Here is a 16,988-nt window from a genome sequence, read left to right on the forward strand (position 1 = left end):
CACCTTAAAGGCTATAGATAATATAGTTATGGGAAGTAATCATTATTGCAAGGGGAATCTATCCCCAAGTAATCAATTTTACATAACTTGTTTGTGGGTTATCTATAATAAAGTTTTAATTCCTGGGGAGACTTCCTTGTGCCCCCACCTCCATACAGTGGACCATCTCCTACTAATGATAAGCCTGTAATTGTTCTGAAATTGCAACATGAGGGAAAAATGCATATGACAACTCTCATCACAATGATTAAATGCTAATAAATGAAAGTTGACTAGAGTACCTACCTTACCTTGAAACTTGAATCCAGTAATTAAAAACGTGATATAAGGAAATACGTGACATAGACTACAAGCTACTGCAGATCTGGAACATGAGCCTTATGCTATATTACACATTCTAATCCTACATGTAACTCTCAGTAACCGTCTTTTTTTTTAATGTTACTACATAAAAGAATTCCACAAAGCATACATTCAAACAAGAGGCATCTAAAGATTAAAAAAATTACCCGCTGTATTTTTGTATAAAAATAATCAACATTCTCTAATGTACACAAAGCCAAAAGATAAATATCTGTGATGTCTTTAATGACATCTTTAGTCTTCTACTAGCTCAACACAATCTTTTTGAAAAGAGCGGTGACAATGACTGAAACCCATGGACTCTCCCACTTATGCCAAATATCTATGTATGTCCCTTCAATTATTAAAACATTTCCATTGTGTGTTAAAGGTAAAAAAAAAAAAAAAGATTAAAACAAATTTTGATGTCCAGGACTATAAACCTCTCAGGGCTCCCACAATTTTTAGTGTCATAATTCTACTAGATCATTAACTGTTCAGTGAAAGGTTCTGCTTTAAAATTTTTCCCCTAAAATATGTACATACAAAATAAATCTCACTATCCAAGAGCCATCACTTGGTAAGTGCTTTGCAAGAAGCATGCAAGGGTTTAGTCAAGGAAAATGGAAACCCAGCATGTCCAACATTAGAAAAACTCCAAAGACCACACACATAAATCTGCTATAAACTACTGCTTTGTCAGCAAAGGTTGTATGTACACTGGTTCATAAGGTAAAATCAGATTATGCCTTCATTGGTACATTGGAGCAGAGATATATGAAACATCTTCTAAGAGTCAAATTGTTTGTATGCTAGTCCGGTCTTCATCAGCCAATTTAATGCCCCCCCGCCCCCATTTTTCTAGCATGCAGACACTGGGAAAGTACTGCAGCAGAACATTGATGCTATCTGAAATATTTCCATTGTATAAAGTATCCCTTTGGGTGAAAAAGAGAAATATTTATAACTCCTGCAATAGAGTTTCTCAACCTTGGCACTACTGACACTTTGGAGTTACACAACTTCTTTGTGGAGGGCTGTCCTGTGCGTTGTAAGATATAAAGCAATATCCCTGTCCTCCATGTGTTAGATATAATAGCAACCCTCCCTCACCCACCCAAGCTGTGACAGCCAAAATGTCCCTGGGCAGCAAAACTGATCTCTATTGAGAACCACAGCTCTAACTGTACAAAAACTAAGAGGAAAACTTTCTCAGCTACACCAAATTCTTGGTTAAGTTCAGAATAGAAACCAACTCTTCTGACTTCCAGATCTGTATTATTCATGCTAGAATGCAAACCTTTTTTATAGACAAGCAATTTTCTAACACATTTTTTTTAAAAATGTGCACTGATAGCTCACTGTATACAATTCTAGTCACTGGACTCCTAAATTATTTCTCATGACAACCTTTGGAAAACTTGTAGGGTAGGAAAATGTGTAACAAAATTGGATCAGAAGAGGAGAAATGTAAATCATTAAATTACTTTTAAAAGAATTCTTTATATTAATGATAAACATTAGTTTTTTAAAAATTATCTACTATAACACATTTCTTTGAAAAATATCATGGCCCACTATATCAAGTCTTTCAATGTTGTTTGTAACCTATAAAATTAACTTCACCAATGTTGGCTGATTATGAAAATGTATGAAGAATTATTATATCTGTAGAAATGTCAGCTTTTGATGTGGAAATTCCAATGTACTTGGCTCTCCACCATAATAAGTGATAATATTCTAGGCCAACCTGAGCCTTTACCTTACAAGTTTGTTTAAGAAGAGTAAAACTGAGGTTATCGCAAAGCCTCAAGATCCTGTTACGAGTCCTTCAGAGAGTTGATGCGTGCACAGATCTTTAGGGCAGGGCCTAGCTTGATATTCATTGCACTCATAAGATGGTCTTCTTTTAGCAAGAGAAGGGCCTGTCCATCAATTTCCTGTGCTCTGAACTCATCTGCAATATCCTGGCAGCCTGGAATTTGATCAGAGGAAGGAATTTAGAATTAATACCCAACAATGAGACATTACTCCTAATAGTCACAGTTATGCTCTCACTGGATCTGAATCGCTGAAATACAAGCAGAGAAACAAATGAAATTTATTTATAGTAGTCTTAGGTTCACTCCTGAAGAAGAAAGTATTCCTTGGAACTCTGTAAATAAAAATTAACACAAAGTCCAGGTAAAGCAATTTACTTGGAATTCTTGTTCCTAAAATAATATAGAAATAATTAGTAAAGGGTCGGGAAAAATGTACAGATTAATCAGTCTAGATATAGCATATCTTCACAAAAAAGAATAATGGTGTCACCTCAAAGCATTCACACATATAAAAAATTTAGATTAACTAGTTATTATACCTTATGAACTTAACTTTCTCTAATATATCTGTTACATACAGGTACACAGGAATAAAATAATGTTCTGCCATTTAAAAAACAATGTAGAAATATTTTCTTACATACTAGAGTACCACTTGCATTATCACTTGTATCTTATTTTAATTTACAACCTTTGATTGGCAAGGACATCTAGAACACTTATTACTCATTCAGGACAGATCCAATCCATCAAGACTGTAGTATTGCTGTATCTTATTTTAATTTACAACCTTTGATTGGCAAGGACATCTAGAACACTTATTACTCATTCAGGACAGATCCAATCCATCAAGACTGTAGTATTGCTCTATTGCAAAACTGCTCAACTTGTAATTTCAACTCCAAATCTTTGTATCATTGGACTCATCTCCACTTTGACACATAAATTCTCATTGAAATTAGGAGTTAATCTCTTGCCAAATAACCACTATATTAGCCCTCAGTCTAAACCAGGTGCTTTTGAAGGTAACAATGCTAGCATCTACTTGAACCCCAAATGTTATTATCCCATCAAATTTTGCAATCAGGTTACTCAATAATCTTCCCCAACTAAGGATAAAGAAACTAGTAGGTAAGGTAATGAATTAAGGAATTAAGAGAGGAGACAATGCAAAATGTAGAAATGTAGAAGCTTCCTTAGACAGTTAAATTATAAAAATAAATACTAACAGCTTAAAGTCTATTTCATTCAAATCAGTATTCTAAGGGAAAACACAAAGAAAAAGATAATAATGGAAGATAAAAATGGAAATGGTTACATTAGACTTTTGGATACCACAACTTCACAGAAATGATTATCTTTCTATTGCAAATGTATCATCCTCTTGTTTATATAGACAATGAAGTCATCTCTATAACCCCAGCACCAAGCACAAAGCACTGCAGGTGCTAAAATAAATATATTTTAGGGTAAATGAATGAATGTGAATAAAGAAATAATGAACAAAAAATAGAATCTGCTACTGAGGAGCTATATGTAATAGTAATACAAACACTTTTGTTTATATTCAGCTGTATGGCCACCTTTTCTCTTGGTTATTTCTTTGCCTTCTTTGTTGGTTGTATCTTTCCTGTTTCCCCCCTTTTTCTAGTGTGCATACAGAGAAAAATACTTCAGCATAATATTTATCATTTTCTCTATTTTAATAATTTATCAGGCTCTTAAAAATTGACATTTCAAAAGTATCCTATGCAAAAGTTTTATGGTTTTATCCATATACCATATAAAAGAAACTATATAGTTAAAATGGGATTACTCACCATAGAAAAGCCTCATTTCTTTTCCCAGAGGTAGCTCTCAAAACTGGGCAGATAAAACTGACTAATCTTGCGTCTAGTTGTGACTTCATCGTTCTTTATATGAAAGAACTAATGTTCTTCTCTCTTCAGTCTTACTTATAAGAACACAGGAAAGAAAAGAAGAGAGAGAAAGATAGGGTAGGACTTACTTAGATTCAGAAAACAGGAACAATGAGAAGTAATGAGGACCATAAAAGCTACATTTGGGAATAGAAACAAGGAGTTCTCCATGAAGAAAATATATAGCATGTTCTTATTCCTCTGCATTATGACATTCCCCTTCAAATGTCTTCTTAAAGGTGGACAATAAATGTATTAGCAAACTAATAAAGAACAAAAGTGTTTGGGAAACAGCATGATCAAATATGAATGTATTATCTTCAGAATTTTAGATCACTACTTTCTTAAGCCAACCAAAAAAAAGGGGGGGATGATGGTGGTTATATTATACATTAGTATAGAAATGAAAAAATAAAGTAACTTAAAAAAGAAAAAGGAAAAAAAGTAGAGAAATATGCTTCCAGAAAATTAGAGAAAAGTGAATTTTTAAAAAGTTCTAGATGCTTAAGGTATACTGAGTTTCTGACATTGGAATCTACCTCTGTAAAACGGCTGGCATCCCAGGGATGTGTACGAAACACATCCCAGCTGCAGTCACTTCAGCTGGCTTTACCTCACTGGAAACAGCTATCAGGATGTGCACAGACCTCAACACATGGACATAAGTCCCAACTGAACTGTGCATGCATCCAGTCACTTTTCCAGAGATATCCAAAATAAAGTCACCCTGCACAACAAATGACCTTAGTAAGGTTGGTGAAAAGATATCACCAGACACTCAATACTACAGAATAATCAAGTCCCAATGTTAGTATTATGAAAACCAGTAAATAGCCATGTTTTATATGATTCCTACACTTTCTATGCCTACAGATATGCAGATCAGATTAATAAATACAGAATAAACTGATCTTTGCAAAAGGCAGTTCACTGTTTCAAGAAAAAGTTAAAGAAGATTAACTGCAATTAACTGAAAATAACTAGAATCATTTCTGTATAGAACTTCTTAGTGCACAAAAATTTAGAAGAAAATAATTTTTCATTCTGGTAACAGCTCTGAGATTTGGGTGTACTGCACACTGCCTCTATTATGGTCCCACCAGGAAGGCTAACAAGATGACATTATGCAGAGAGAAGAGAAAACTCCAGGAGTAAATGTAGGTGCCCTGGTAAAAGAGGGAACCCTATCCTCAATTGGAAAGAAACAAAATACGGAAGATTACAAAATTTACAAGCTTGTTCATTCTAAGAAAAAAACAGGAGTAGACTACTTGGGGGTAAACAAACAAACAAACAAACAAACATCCCTGAATGAACTGAAAACTGCTCAAAAGGAAGCTGACAAAGGCCAGAAGAGCACGGGGAAGTGAAGATAAAGGCTAATTCTGGGATGAGATTTACCTTAAGCTACGGGCATTATACAGAGAAAAGCTTTGAGAAAGAAGATATAATGATCATACAAAAAGCTTGTTATGAAACCTATCAAAGCAGTTTGAAAATACTCCCATTTAATCAATAAAAGGAAAGCAGAGTTATATTAAGCGGACTCTTAAACAGTCCCAAGCAATTCTTAGTTATAAAGCAGTCTCCTTTTAATGACAAGTAATATTCTCTAAACATTGGCAACAAAATTAAGTGTCTGGATGAACTGAGTAAGACAAGCATCTCAAATTATAAGCAGTAATTTTTTAACTCAAATGAAGCAAGAATAAGACAAAAGAGTCTTTGTTCTAATAAAAGCAGCCAACGGTATCCTCATGGCAAATGGATGCTGGAGAAATTTAGAAAATTAGCCCTAAAAAAGTATATGAAGTGACAAGACTCAGCACTATCTATTAGTTGTTCATTTGCCAACTACTTCCTTCAGGATATGAATCACCCCTCATCCCCAAAAGAAAAGAACGGTTTTCTACCACATAAGAAACCCAGCAGACAAACAGAGTGCCTGCCCCATCTGGAAGACTGAAACTTCTGAAGATGACACACACAAAGTCTAGCCCAGGAGATCAGTATAGACTTTAGAGTTAAATCTCAAGATTCCTAATTGTTCTAAAATCTAAAATTTATTTCATTAAGTATTAAAAACACAAGCAGTAAAGCCTCACCATCCCCTAATACATCAGTTTAAAAGCAGATTGTAAACCTACATGGTAAGCACTTAACTCACACCGAAGTTTTCTTAGATGTGTGCTTAAGTATCTTTCCATGAAAAAGGTATCCCTCTTTAAACAATTTCTTCTTTCTTTAAAAGTGATCACATAGTTTTTCTTTTTTAAAAATAATGTATTTAGCAGTTCTAAAACAAGCTATTGAAAAAATAATTTAATAAAATCTCATAGAGTTCTGTATATAAGGTAAAATGACTGATTTTTTTTAAAGCAGTAATACTGAATATACTTTCTTTACTTTCACAGCACATTAACTATAAATTTGCTTCTGAGACTGATCATTTGCATAGAAAGGTTAATTAGAAAAAATAGCTGGATTAATTCTAATAAGCCTGTAGACAACCTCAAAGGAAGTGTATTTTCCTGGAAAGCTTGTGTCAAGGGAAATGGTATGATTTGCAATAAAACCAAAATGGAACAAATTTTTAAATTTCCCTGTGTTCAATATTCAAAGGCCAAAGTGAATGACAAGATCTGTTGATTTAAAAAATATATTGTCTTAACATATATAACCAGTGTGGGTCTCATCATAAGTAGATGTCTTTAGTAGCCAGCCAGTGGATATGAAAGATTATTGTTGCATTAAAGGAAAAAAGATAAGAGACCATAAAGATTAAGCTGATGGAAAGAATACCAAAATCAGAGAGCAGAAAAACGTAAGACTATCATAATTGGATTTTAGGTGTGTAGTTAAAAAATCAAATTTCAGAACTGTTCGTGACACCTACTTATTGCAAAGAATCGAAGAACGCAGCCTCCTTTAAAAGAACCAGCTTGGTATTTTAAAAGAAACCAAAATTGTATCATATTCTAAAAGGTCTTGATTAATTTTCAAAAATATTTTTTAAAATTATAGTTTCTCATTTCTTTTTAAAAAAGGTTAATTTATGGAATAAGGAGAAAACAGAATAGAAAAATAGAAGAGCAGGAGGGAAGAAGTCTGACTCAATCTCTCTACTGACCTCTCGAGAGAAATCAGACTGAAGAGAAGAGAGCACCTTTAATATCTTCACCGGCTGAGGTGTCACAGCAGAAGCAGGACTAGTCAGTTTTTATCAACTTGAGGGTAGGAGAAAAAAAAAGTTGTGCTGAGGGAATAAGCAAGAGGAAAGATCACATTTCAATACCAAATGCCATTTAATTAATAGAGATTCATAAGTAATTCTTTAGCCTTTTCCTGCAATTGGCATGGATGGAGCTAACATCATTCCTGCGTGTGAATGCACAAGAAAAATATTAAGGCCAAAGTGCTGAATTACATACCAGGCAAAGAACGGATGAAGGCCCAGACATCATCAACTGTCCATATAGAGGGCTCTGTTTGTGCAACTGGTAGCAAGTCGTTGTTCTCAGGCATTTTCCTAATTCTTACATCCCGAAGCTCACGCTCTCTCTCCCGCTCACTCTGCCTTCGCAGACGTGTTGTCATAGCAGATGGCACAGGATCTTCATGAGAAGCCAAGTCTTCTTCTGCAGATGGATAAGTAATTGGAAGCTGGAAAATGTAGTACAAGTAAAATACAGCATTGCACTTTCCTTGCATTACTGAAAAGGGTATTGTACATTGAAGCAAGGTTTCTACAGACCTGCCTAAGGATATGTTCTCTTGCTGCCCCATCAGGGCCACTTGGACGACGGCCACGATGCCCAAGACTCTGATTATCAGGCTTACGATTCCAACGACTAAGTGCAAATTTTTTAGAACAGCTAACATTGTACCTAAGAAATTCAAGTAAAAAAAAATTAAATGATATATAGGACACTCTATTTAGTGGTTAATTATGACTTTAAAGAGAATTTGTGCATTAGTAAGTGCAATATACTTTATTAAGAACTATAACACCTCAGAAAGTACCACAGTGTTCAGTGGATTTACTTATGGTTTAAACAGTCAAAAAGTGGCTTCTGTATCTATCTGTATAACATAGCTCTCAATCTAATACTGGACAAGTATTGATATTTTCTCCTAATGACAGCATCATAGTGGGAAACTTTCTGCAAAATAGTGGACAACTGATTTTTATAGCAGCAAAATAATTCAAAGTTCCAGGAGAAAAAGAAGTTATTAATTAACTATTTAGGTGTTCACCCAAACTGATATTTTCCCAAGTAATAATTGCTAAATAGGGATTAATGATAATAGGTTAACACAGCAGAGAAAAAGAAAGTCTCAAATGACTAGTAAAAGATTTTTTTTAAAAATATTACTGAAACCAAAGAGTGAAAATGTAAAGTTAAGGTTTCAAAGTTATACAAGGAATTCATAGCTCTCATTCTTCAGGGAACTTAAAAATACATGATTCTTTTAAATTGACTAGATTTTTATTTTATCAAAATAGACCACCTAGTGTATTTGAATACCTTAATAAGCATAATGACAGTTTAAGAGTTCTATGCCATTTACTGGGTTGCAAGGCCCTAGAACAGGGGCCAGGAAACTTTTCCTAGAAATAGCCAGATAGTATAAATTCTAGGCTTTGTGGGCCATTCAGGTCTCTGTCACAACTATTCAACTTTACAATTTTAACATGAAAGCAGTCATAGACAATAATGAATAAGCATGGATGTGTTTCAATAAAGCTTTGTTTAATAACTATAAAATTTGAATTTTCCCATAATTTTCATGTGTCACAAAATATTACTTTTGATTTTTTTCAGTCACCCCCAAATTTAAAAACCATCCTTAGCTCAGGGGCCATACAAATATAAGTCACAGGAGTGACTCAGCCTAGGCAAGTTTGCCAACCCTGCCCCTAGAAAGAAGAGTGAAGAAAAACCAAATTTCTAAAAAGCAACAGAGAGGCTAAGAAAAATAAATGTGGTTCCTCTTTTTATTTTTTTAAGTCTTCACCTGAGGATTTTATTGAGGTTCCTTTCTGTATGCACCCTGGCAAAGGACTGAACTTGCAACCTTGGTATGTGCCCTGACCGGGACTAAACCTATAACCGTTTGGTTTACGGGATGGTGCTCTAATCAACTGGCCAGGGCCGCGGTTGCTTGCTCTTTTTTTTTACACATATAAAACTGCCATCGTAATTTCTTATTTTCACAACTCTTTTGCTCTAAGATGATTTTTCAGAAAAATGACAAGAATTAATCCCAGTTAACTTTGCTATTGATAACTGTTCCAGGACCAATATACAGATACCAATATAAATTTTCCTCATATATATTTTAGGGAAATATCAGGAGGTGGAAGTAAAGTGCCATTTCTGAGACTCCATCAACCTGGCTAACACTGTTTGACCTGCCTTGGAGATCCCCAGAGACTCTGTCTCACTCACCCAGGCTGCTCTTCACAACTTCCTAAACCCTATCAAACAAGCAACAGCTGACTTCAGAGAGCCCCAGCCTGGCACTAACAGCAGCCAGCCTAGAGTCACAGCTTAGCTTCACCTGGGAATCTCCAAGCACCCCACAAGTAGCAGCCATCTCAGATTGCTTTATAGCCCTAGCAGAGTGGCCCCGGGCAAAACACAGGTGAGGGCTCGCATTGGCCTGCACCACCCAGGGGACTGCTACAGACCACGTAGAAGCACCACCACCTGGCTCTGCACAGCTGACCCCCCCACAAAGGGTAGAGGTTGGTGGTCAGTGGTCACAGCCAGTCCTTACAGCTGACTGGCCTGGGTAACTTCCTCCCATTGACCTGCCAACAACCAAGGCTTGACTATAAGAGGAGGGTGTACTCGGCCCATGGGAAGGGTGACGGGGAGGCTGTGCCACTGGACCCTATAGGACACCTACTACATTAGGCCACACTACCAAGACATGGAGTCAAAGCAGCTGTATCTAATACATAGAAACAAACACAGGGAGGTTGCCAAGACAAGGAGACAAAGAAACATGGCCCAAATGAAAGAACAAATCAAAACTCCAGTAAAAGAGCTAAATGAAATGGAGATAAGCCATCTATCAGATGTAGAGTTCAAAGGTTACAAGGATGCTCAAGGAACTTAGTGAGGACCTCAACAAGCATAAGAAAGATCCAGTCAGAAATGAAGGATACACTAATTGAAATGAAGAACAATTTACAGGGAAACAACAGTAGAGTGGATAAAGCCAAGAATCAAATCAATGATTTGGAACATAAGGAAGCAAAAACAACCAATCAGAACAAGAAGAAAAAAGAATCCAAAAAAATTAGGGTAGTATAAGCATCGGGACAACTTCAAGCATTCCAACATTCACATCATAGGGGTGCCTGAAGGAGAACAGAAAGAGCAAGAAGTTAGATATCTATTTGAAAAAATAATGAAACTCCCCTAATTTGGTGAAGGAAATAATAGAAGTCCAGGAAGCACAGAGAGTCCCACATAAGATGGATGCAAAGAGGCCCATTCCAAGACACATCATAATTAAAATGCCAAAGGTTAAAGATAAAGAGAGACCCTTAAAAGCAGCAAGAGAAAGAAGGTAGTTACCTACAGGGGAGTTCCCATAAGACTATCAGCTGATTTCTCAAAAGAAACTTTGCAAGCTAGAAGGGACTGGCAAGAAATATTAAAAGTCAGCAAAGCTATCATTCAGAATGGAAGGGCAGATAAAGAGCTTCCCAAACAAGAAAAAAATAAAGGATTCATCATCACCAAACAATTATATGAAATGTTAAAGGGACTTATTTAAGAAGATCATACTACGAACAATAAAACGGCAAAAAATATAAACCAATCAACAACTGAATCTAAAAACAAATTAAGCCAACAGGAAGAACAGAGACAGAATCACGGATACAGAGAGCACTGTGATGGTTGTCAGATGGGAGGGGGTGTGGGGGGGAAGGGGTGAAGAGGTGAGGGGACTAGGAAGTACAAACGGTAGTTATAGACTAGCCAAGGGGATATAAAGTACAGTATAGGAAATGGAGTAGCCAAAAAACTTATATGCATGACCATGGACATGAACAATGGTGGGGGGATTACCAGAGGGACTGGAGGGTGCTGGGTGGAGGGGGCAAAGTGGGAAAAACTCAGAACTGTAATAGCGTAATCAATAAAGTATAATTTTAAAAAAAGAATGTCTGAATAACAGACTAACAATTGAGAAACCATTGAACCCATACTGGGAGGAAAATATTTCTATTACTTATTTAAATGCATAATATTTATATTAAGTTTTACTAAGTATATTTTAGTGGCACCATACTAAATAATATGTTCAAGCATGAAATTCCCTAGATGTATAAAATAAAGGTTCTTAACTCTTTTTGGAACAGAGAACAAACTTCAAAATAATCAACCTGTGCATACACTTCACCTTTAGTGGTAAATACCTATATTAGGATATATTATGTTGACTGTAAACAAAAAGTCAGCCAGATATTTCTGCAGCATAATGGGTTTATTCAAGAACAAGGAATTGCAGCCCAGTACATGCAACCATGATGAGCCACAAAGTCAGATACTCCTTTCCTTCTACTCTTCTATTTTTCTATTCTATTTCCTCAGTGAAGGAGATGAAATTCTAATATATAGGGGAAATTAAATTGGGAAAGGTCATGACAAAATTTCCATTATACCTTGTGATCAACATAGGGCGTGAGAGCTCCCCCTTTTGGCCTCTCTACTGCACATTAATTAACTGAGGTTCCTGCTAATAAATTTTTTACCATTATCAGAATCGGGGGGGGGGGGGGGGTGTTAAAGATGTAAACTAAATTTGAGTCAAGAAAAATGAAGATACTAAACATTCATTTTTGTTATCAATACCATTTACCTGTGATATTACTAGTGAAAATAGAGATTTAGAAAAGATAGGTATTTCCTGATAATATAACAACGTGGAGAACATGGTATAGCTAGCTGTCCTATTTAGAAACCTAAAATTAAAAGGATATCATTAAAACAAAGAAAACATTTTAAAGTAAATCCAAGTATTTCAATATTAACAAAAAATCAGGTGATAAAACAACTGTTTTAATACCTTGAGGACTAGTAATCTATTCATGGGAGGGATTCTCCTTAGCATATTCTTACCACCAGGAAATTGCTACTTCAATATTAGATTATGCTGTAAAACTAATTGTAAATATTATGAAAATCTAATTTTCAAACAGCAAAGTTTAATAACTAAATACCAAAGTAGCTCCACATAATGTCTATTTGATATTATTTCTCTATATTGTAATATCTTGTTTTGACTGGTTTGCTTTACACGTTTTTTTGGTTTTGTTACAGTGGTTGTTGGTTTGTGCTTTAGGAAATTCAAAGTAACAGAAATACCTTTTGGCACATGACATAGTGCAGAATCGTTTTGACCGCAGAAACTCATTAGCATATCCCATCTTCCCACAGAATTCACACTTGAGCAACTCACTGTCCATTTCTTCTAATGTCTCTAAAAGAGAAGAAAACAAAGGAAAAAACTTCCAAAAATGTAATTGTGGCAATTTTTTTAGCCTCTTATTTTGCTTGGATGCTGCTAGTTCAGACCCTCCAGGAAACTTAAAGGAATGATATTTGAACTTTTCAATGCACAGCCACTTTGGCAGAGAGAGCAAAGCCTCCAAAAACAAACACCTCCATCAATTCTCTCTTTCTCCTGAATAAAAATTTTATGGAGTTTTCTCTATATTCATAAGCAATATATTTTAAAGGTTCATTATGCTAAGAATCCAACATATCTAAAATGTGCAAATAACTTTATTGAGCACTGGAAGAGAAATGAAGATGAACAAGACAAAGTCACTACCCTGCAGAAGGAACACTTTCAAAAAGCACCTTGTGGGATATAAATTTTGGTACACTGTGCTGTGGAGCTATATAGCAGACAATACTTAATCCTAACTGAAGAGAATAAGGATGACTTCAAAAAGAAGGTAAAATTTTGATGTGTATGACTTCAGAGGAACTTGTAAAATAATTAACATTCTCAAAGATCTAGAGTGTATAATATATAAAGATGTATATATCTATTTATAAAACACTCCCTATACTATACTCCCTTTTAGTTATATCATATTAAAAGCAAAAATAACTTAATCTTTAAAATCACAAATAGTTTTGTAATTTCTAACTTCTGCTTCTTTTAGTCAGGATGCCTCTGTTAAGTTAGAATGTCCTTCCTCCACCTTGATATCCATAACTTTCTTTGAACCACATGACAGGACCCAAAGAAACTTATCTAAATCTCAAGCATTCAGCAGCAGTCACCTGTAAGCAAGCAACTTAATCTTCATGACCCACAATGTTCTCATTCGTAAAATGGAGTTAATACTGTAATGCCTTTCCAAAAGAATTGCAGTGAAGACACATGAGCTCCCCCACTGCTCATAGGCATAGGAAAGTGGGAGTTCCATTTCCTATTTCCCACATAAGAACTAACCATACTGAGAACTGTAATTAAGTGCTTATTAAATACTTCAATGAAAAGTTAAATCCAGCATATTTTTCCATTTTCTTGTATCTTCAAAATCCCCATGCAAAAAACATTCCACTAACTAAAGCTTCTAGCTGTGAGCTCCATGTGTGCTTTTCTATGTTATTCATTAACCACTACTTATTAAGATGAAGAAAGGGACTCTGAAATGTAGACTTGGATAACATGTACTCAATAAGCTTAAGCACTCAGATTATCTTAGTGTTATTGGAGAAGCAAATGGAAAAGTGCTAAATAAAGTGAAGACAGCAGGAACTACTAAAAAAATACCGTGAAATAATATTTGAAGTTCCAAGGGACACTGAAATATGAGGTCTGTCCAGAAAAAGACCAGCCACTGTTAATAAAATGAGAATGGTTTGCGTAACATCAATGTAGCTTGGCAGCCAAGGAGAGTGGACTGGAATGTGCATGTGTGAACAATGATGACTTCACTGTACTAGTCGGTGGGGGTGGTAGATGTCATTGAGTGAGCACGTGTACTATGTGGCCGTTGCATTCAAAATGACTGAGCGAGTAGAGCAATGAATCTGCATCAAATTTTGCGTTAAGCTTGAACATTCCTCTGCGGAAACTATTCAGATGATTCAGAAGGCTGCAGCTATGGGCAACTGGTGAGTGGCAGTTTCATCACAACAACACACCCACTCATGCATCACGTCTCCTGCAAAGTTTTTTGGCAAAACATCAAATCACCCAGGTGACTCAGGCCCACTACAGCCCAGATTTGGCACCCTGTGACTTCTGGCTTTTCCCAAAACTAAAGTTACCTTTGAAAGGGAAGAGATTTCAGACCATCAGTGAGATTCAGGAAAATATGATGGAGCAGCTGATGACGACTGGGAGAACTGTGTGAGGTTGCCCACTTTGAAGGGGACTGAGGCATCATTGTCCTATGTATAATGTTTCTTGTATCTTCTTCAATGAAAGTCTCCATTTTTCAATATTATGTGGCTGGATACTTTCTGGACAGGCCTCATATACTGTCGTGACTGATCAAATCATAAACTGGCAAGTGATCATTTTATGGAAATTCTCAAGACTACCTTCATAAGAAAAAGTCATCTATTTAGTAGCAATGAGAAAGAAATAGTTTCAAAACAGGTAAAATAAAAATTGCTTCTTCCAATGATCTAGAGATGGCTTTCACACAGCTGTGGCCCAACAACACATTCCTGGGACCTTACATCCTAAATCCGAGGAGTATTGTTTTTACTATCATGCTTGTAACTTGATCTGACCTTGAAAAGCCTATACTAGAGACAGAACCTTTCGCTCAACCACTACTGCCACCAATCCAGCCTCAAGAAGTTCATTCCTCAAGTTGTTCCATTTCCAGACTATACTGAAAGATTTCTTTCAATGGTTTTTATTAATTAACAGACAATATGCAACAGGTGATAACAGAGTACCTTATAAAGGAGGGCATGTTTTTGCTGGTGACAGAGGGGAGATCCCAAACAAGTATGATCTAAGGGGTAACACCCTAACAAAAACAGAACACCAGTTTTATTTCTCATAAAGAAGAGAACAATTAACAGATCCCTGAATCCCTATTCTAATGTTTGATCAGAACTTAACAAATCTGGTAATTAACCAAGGCTGCTTCTTCACATTTGTGAATAAAAACCACAGTACCAAATGAATTAAAAAACTGTTGTGTTAGCTAATTGAGATTGGATTCTATGGCAGAGACAGCTGGTAATTCTCCAATATTCATTCTTCACTTCTCTCCCACACTAACAAAATCCTAAGTTTTAGCTAGGAATGTGACCACTGAAAATAAAAACTAGTTTCTGCCCCAGGTGTAGCCAATTGCTGACCAATGATATTTGAATGGAAATGCTTGCAAATTCCCATTCCCCCATCTCACTAATTAGAATGTGATCATGAAGATTAGCTACCTTGGAAATGAGAACAACATTCTAGGGATGGCACAGCCATAAGACACTGGCCACTTAGGTGCCCAGCTTTATAGAGCCCTATCTAGACTGCTTAGCTTCAGGCTATGTCATAGAAAATTACACTTCCATCTTATTTAATCAAGTATTACTCTGGGACTCAATGGAGTGGCCAAACATATATCTTAACCAATAGGGCCCCCAATTTTGTAAGAGAAGTAGTTTCTTTAACGTTCCTGAAGATTTGAAATCACTTGAGGATCAGCAGCAAAAAGAGAGGCAATGAGAGAGAAGCCATGATTAGTGTGATGATTTACCAGGGAAGACATAAGATATTTTGGTAGACCATAGGCTACTGGTTAGAGATTCTGGCTATAAAACCAGTCCAAATAGAAACATAGTTTATTCTTCAAAAAGAGAATAACCCTCACATTAGGTTTTTTTAATACTAAATTAAACTATATATACTACTAAAATCAAGGCCACTAAGTAAGTGACCTTACGATTTCACCCCTTCGCATTTCCTATAAGTATTGATGTACACAGTAATAGAAACACTTTATAAAACTACCTTGGTAAATTAAATTATTAAGTACTTAAAATATTGGCATATTTTATGTAAAAATATGTCCAGTATTAAAAAATCACCTTTTTATTCAATATATTTAACATGCAACAGTGTGTAAATTTAACGTGTACAATGAGTTAATCTGATACACTTATATACTATGACTGCCGTTGTAGCGGTAGTTACCACCTCCATTGCATTACATAATTATTCTTTCTTTTTAGTTGCTGGGATAATTAAATTTTACTCATTTAGCAAGTTGATGATTGTAGCACAATATTGTCCATATTCATTATACTGTGCATTATACCTCTATGGCTTATTTACTACTCATTAATTAGATTTATCTTCTTTAAATCTTCATTTTCTTTACTCTGGAATGTTACCCTATTAAACTACCTTTGCCCTTGTCTTCCATTAATTCTTTTCTTCCTCTTCTCACTGTGACTACAGGTATCAATTGCATGCCAAACCTCTACATTCATCCTGTAAATGACAAGCAGAGTTTCCAAAATCACTCTTGTTCATGTCACCTGCCTAAAAATCTTTAGTAAACCATCCTCTTGACAAGAAAGTCCCATCTCATTAGCTGAATATCCAAGGTACTCTAGAATCTGACTTTGCTCATCTTGCTTCCTACTACACTCCTCTAAGCCAACCATCTGCTCTTCACTGCCCCTTCCTGAAGTTACCAATCACTTAAGCATCCTTTGTGCATTTATTCACGGTGTTCTAACTGAAAGGGTCTTCCTGTTTGTTATATTAAATCTATCCTTTATCATTCAAGACCCAAGTCAGATTCCATCTCTACAGAAAACTCACCAAGCTAGCAATAATTTCAACCAGTTTTAAAGTTCCAAGTTCTTACTGTCTACATAATTAGTTTAGA

At 35.7% G+C, this 16,988-nt stretch overlaps 1 protein-coding gene across 2 annotated transcripts in view; it reads right to left on the bottom strand.

Annotated features, from left to right (window-relative positions):
• Positions 1-1,746: 1,746 nt before the first annotated feature.
• PHC3 (polyhomeotic homolog 3) overlaps positions 1,747-16,988 on the bottom strand; it is a 68,115-nt gene continuing 52,873 nt past the window's right edge. For both annotated transcript variants that reach the window (XM_090273683.1, XM_090273675.1), the window contains 4 exons: positions 12,475-12,589; positions 7,839-7,971; positions 7,516-7,747; positions 1,747-2,317 (listed from right to left, as the gene is read on the bottom strand). In XM_090273683.1, coding sequence (XP_090129809.1) covers positions 2,163-2,317; positions 7,516-7,747; positions 7,839-7,971; positions 12,475-12,589 — 635 coding nt within the window. In that variant the 3' untranslated portion in view covers positions 1,747-2,162. The remainder of the gene's footprint in view (positions 2,318-7,515; positions 7,748-7,838; positions 7,972-12,474; positions 12,590-16,988) is intronic.

This window comes from Furipterus horrens, unplaced genomic scaffold, assembly GCF_987537825.1.
Source record: "Furipterus horrens unplaced genomic scaffold, mFurHor1.1.pri manual_scaffold_1, whole genome shotgun sequence".
Classification (NCBI taxonomy): domain Eukaryota; kingdom Metazoa; phylum Chordata; class Mammalia; order Chiroptera; family Furipteridae; genus Furipterus; species Furipterus horrens.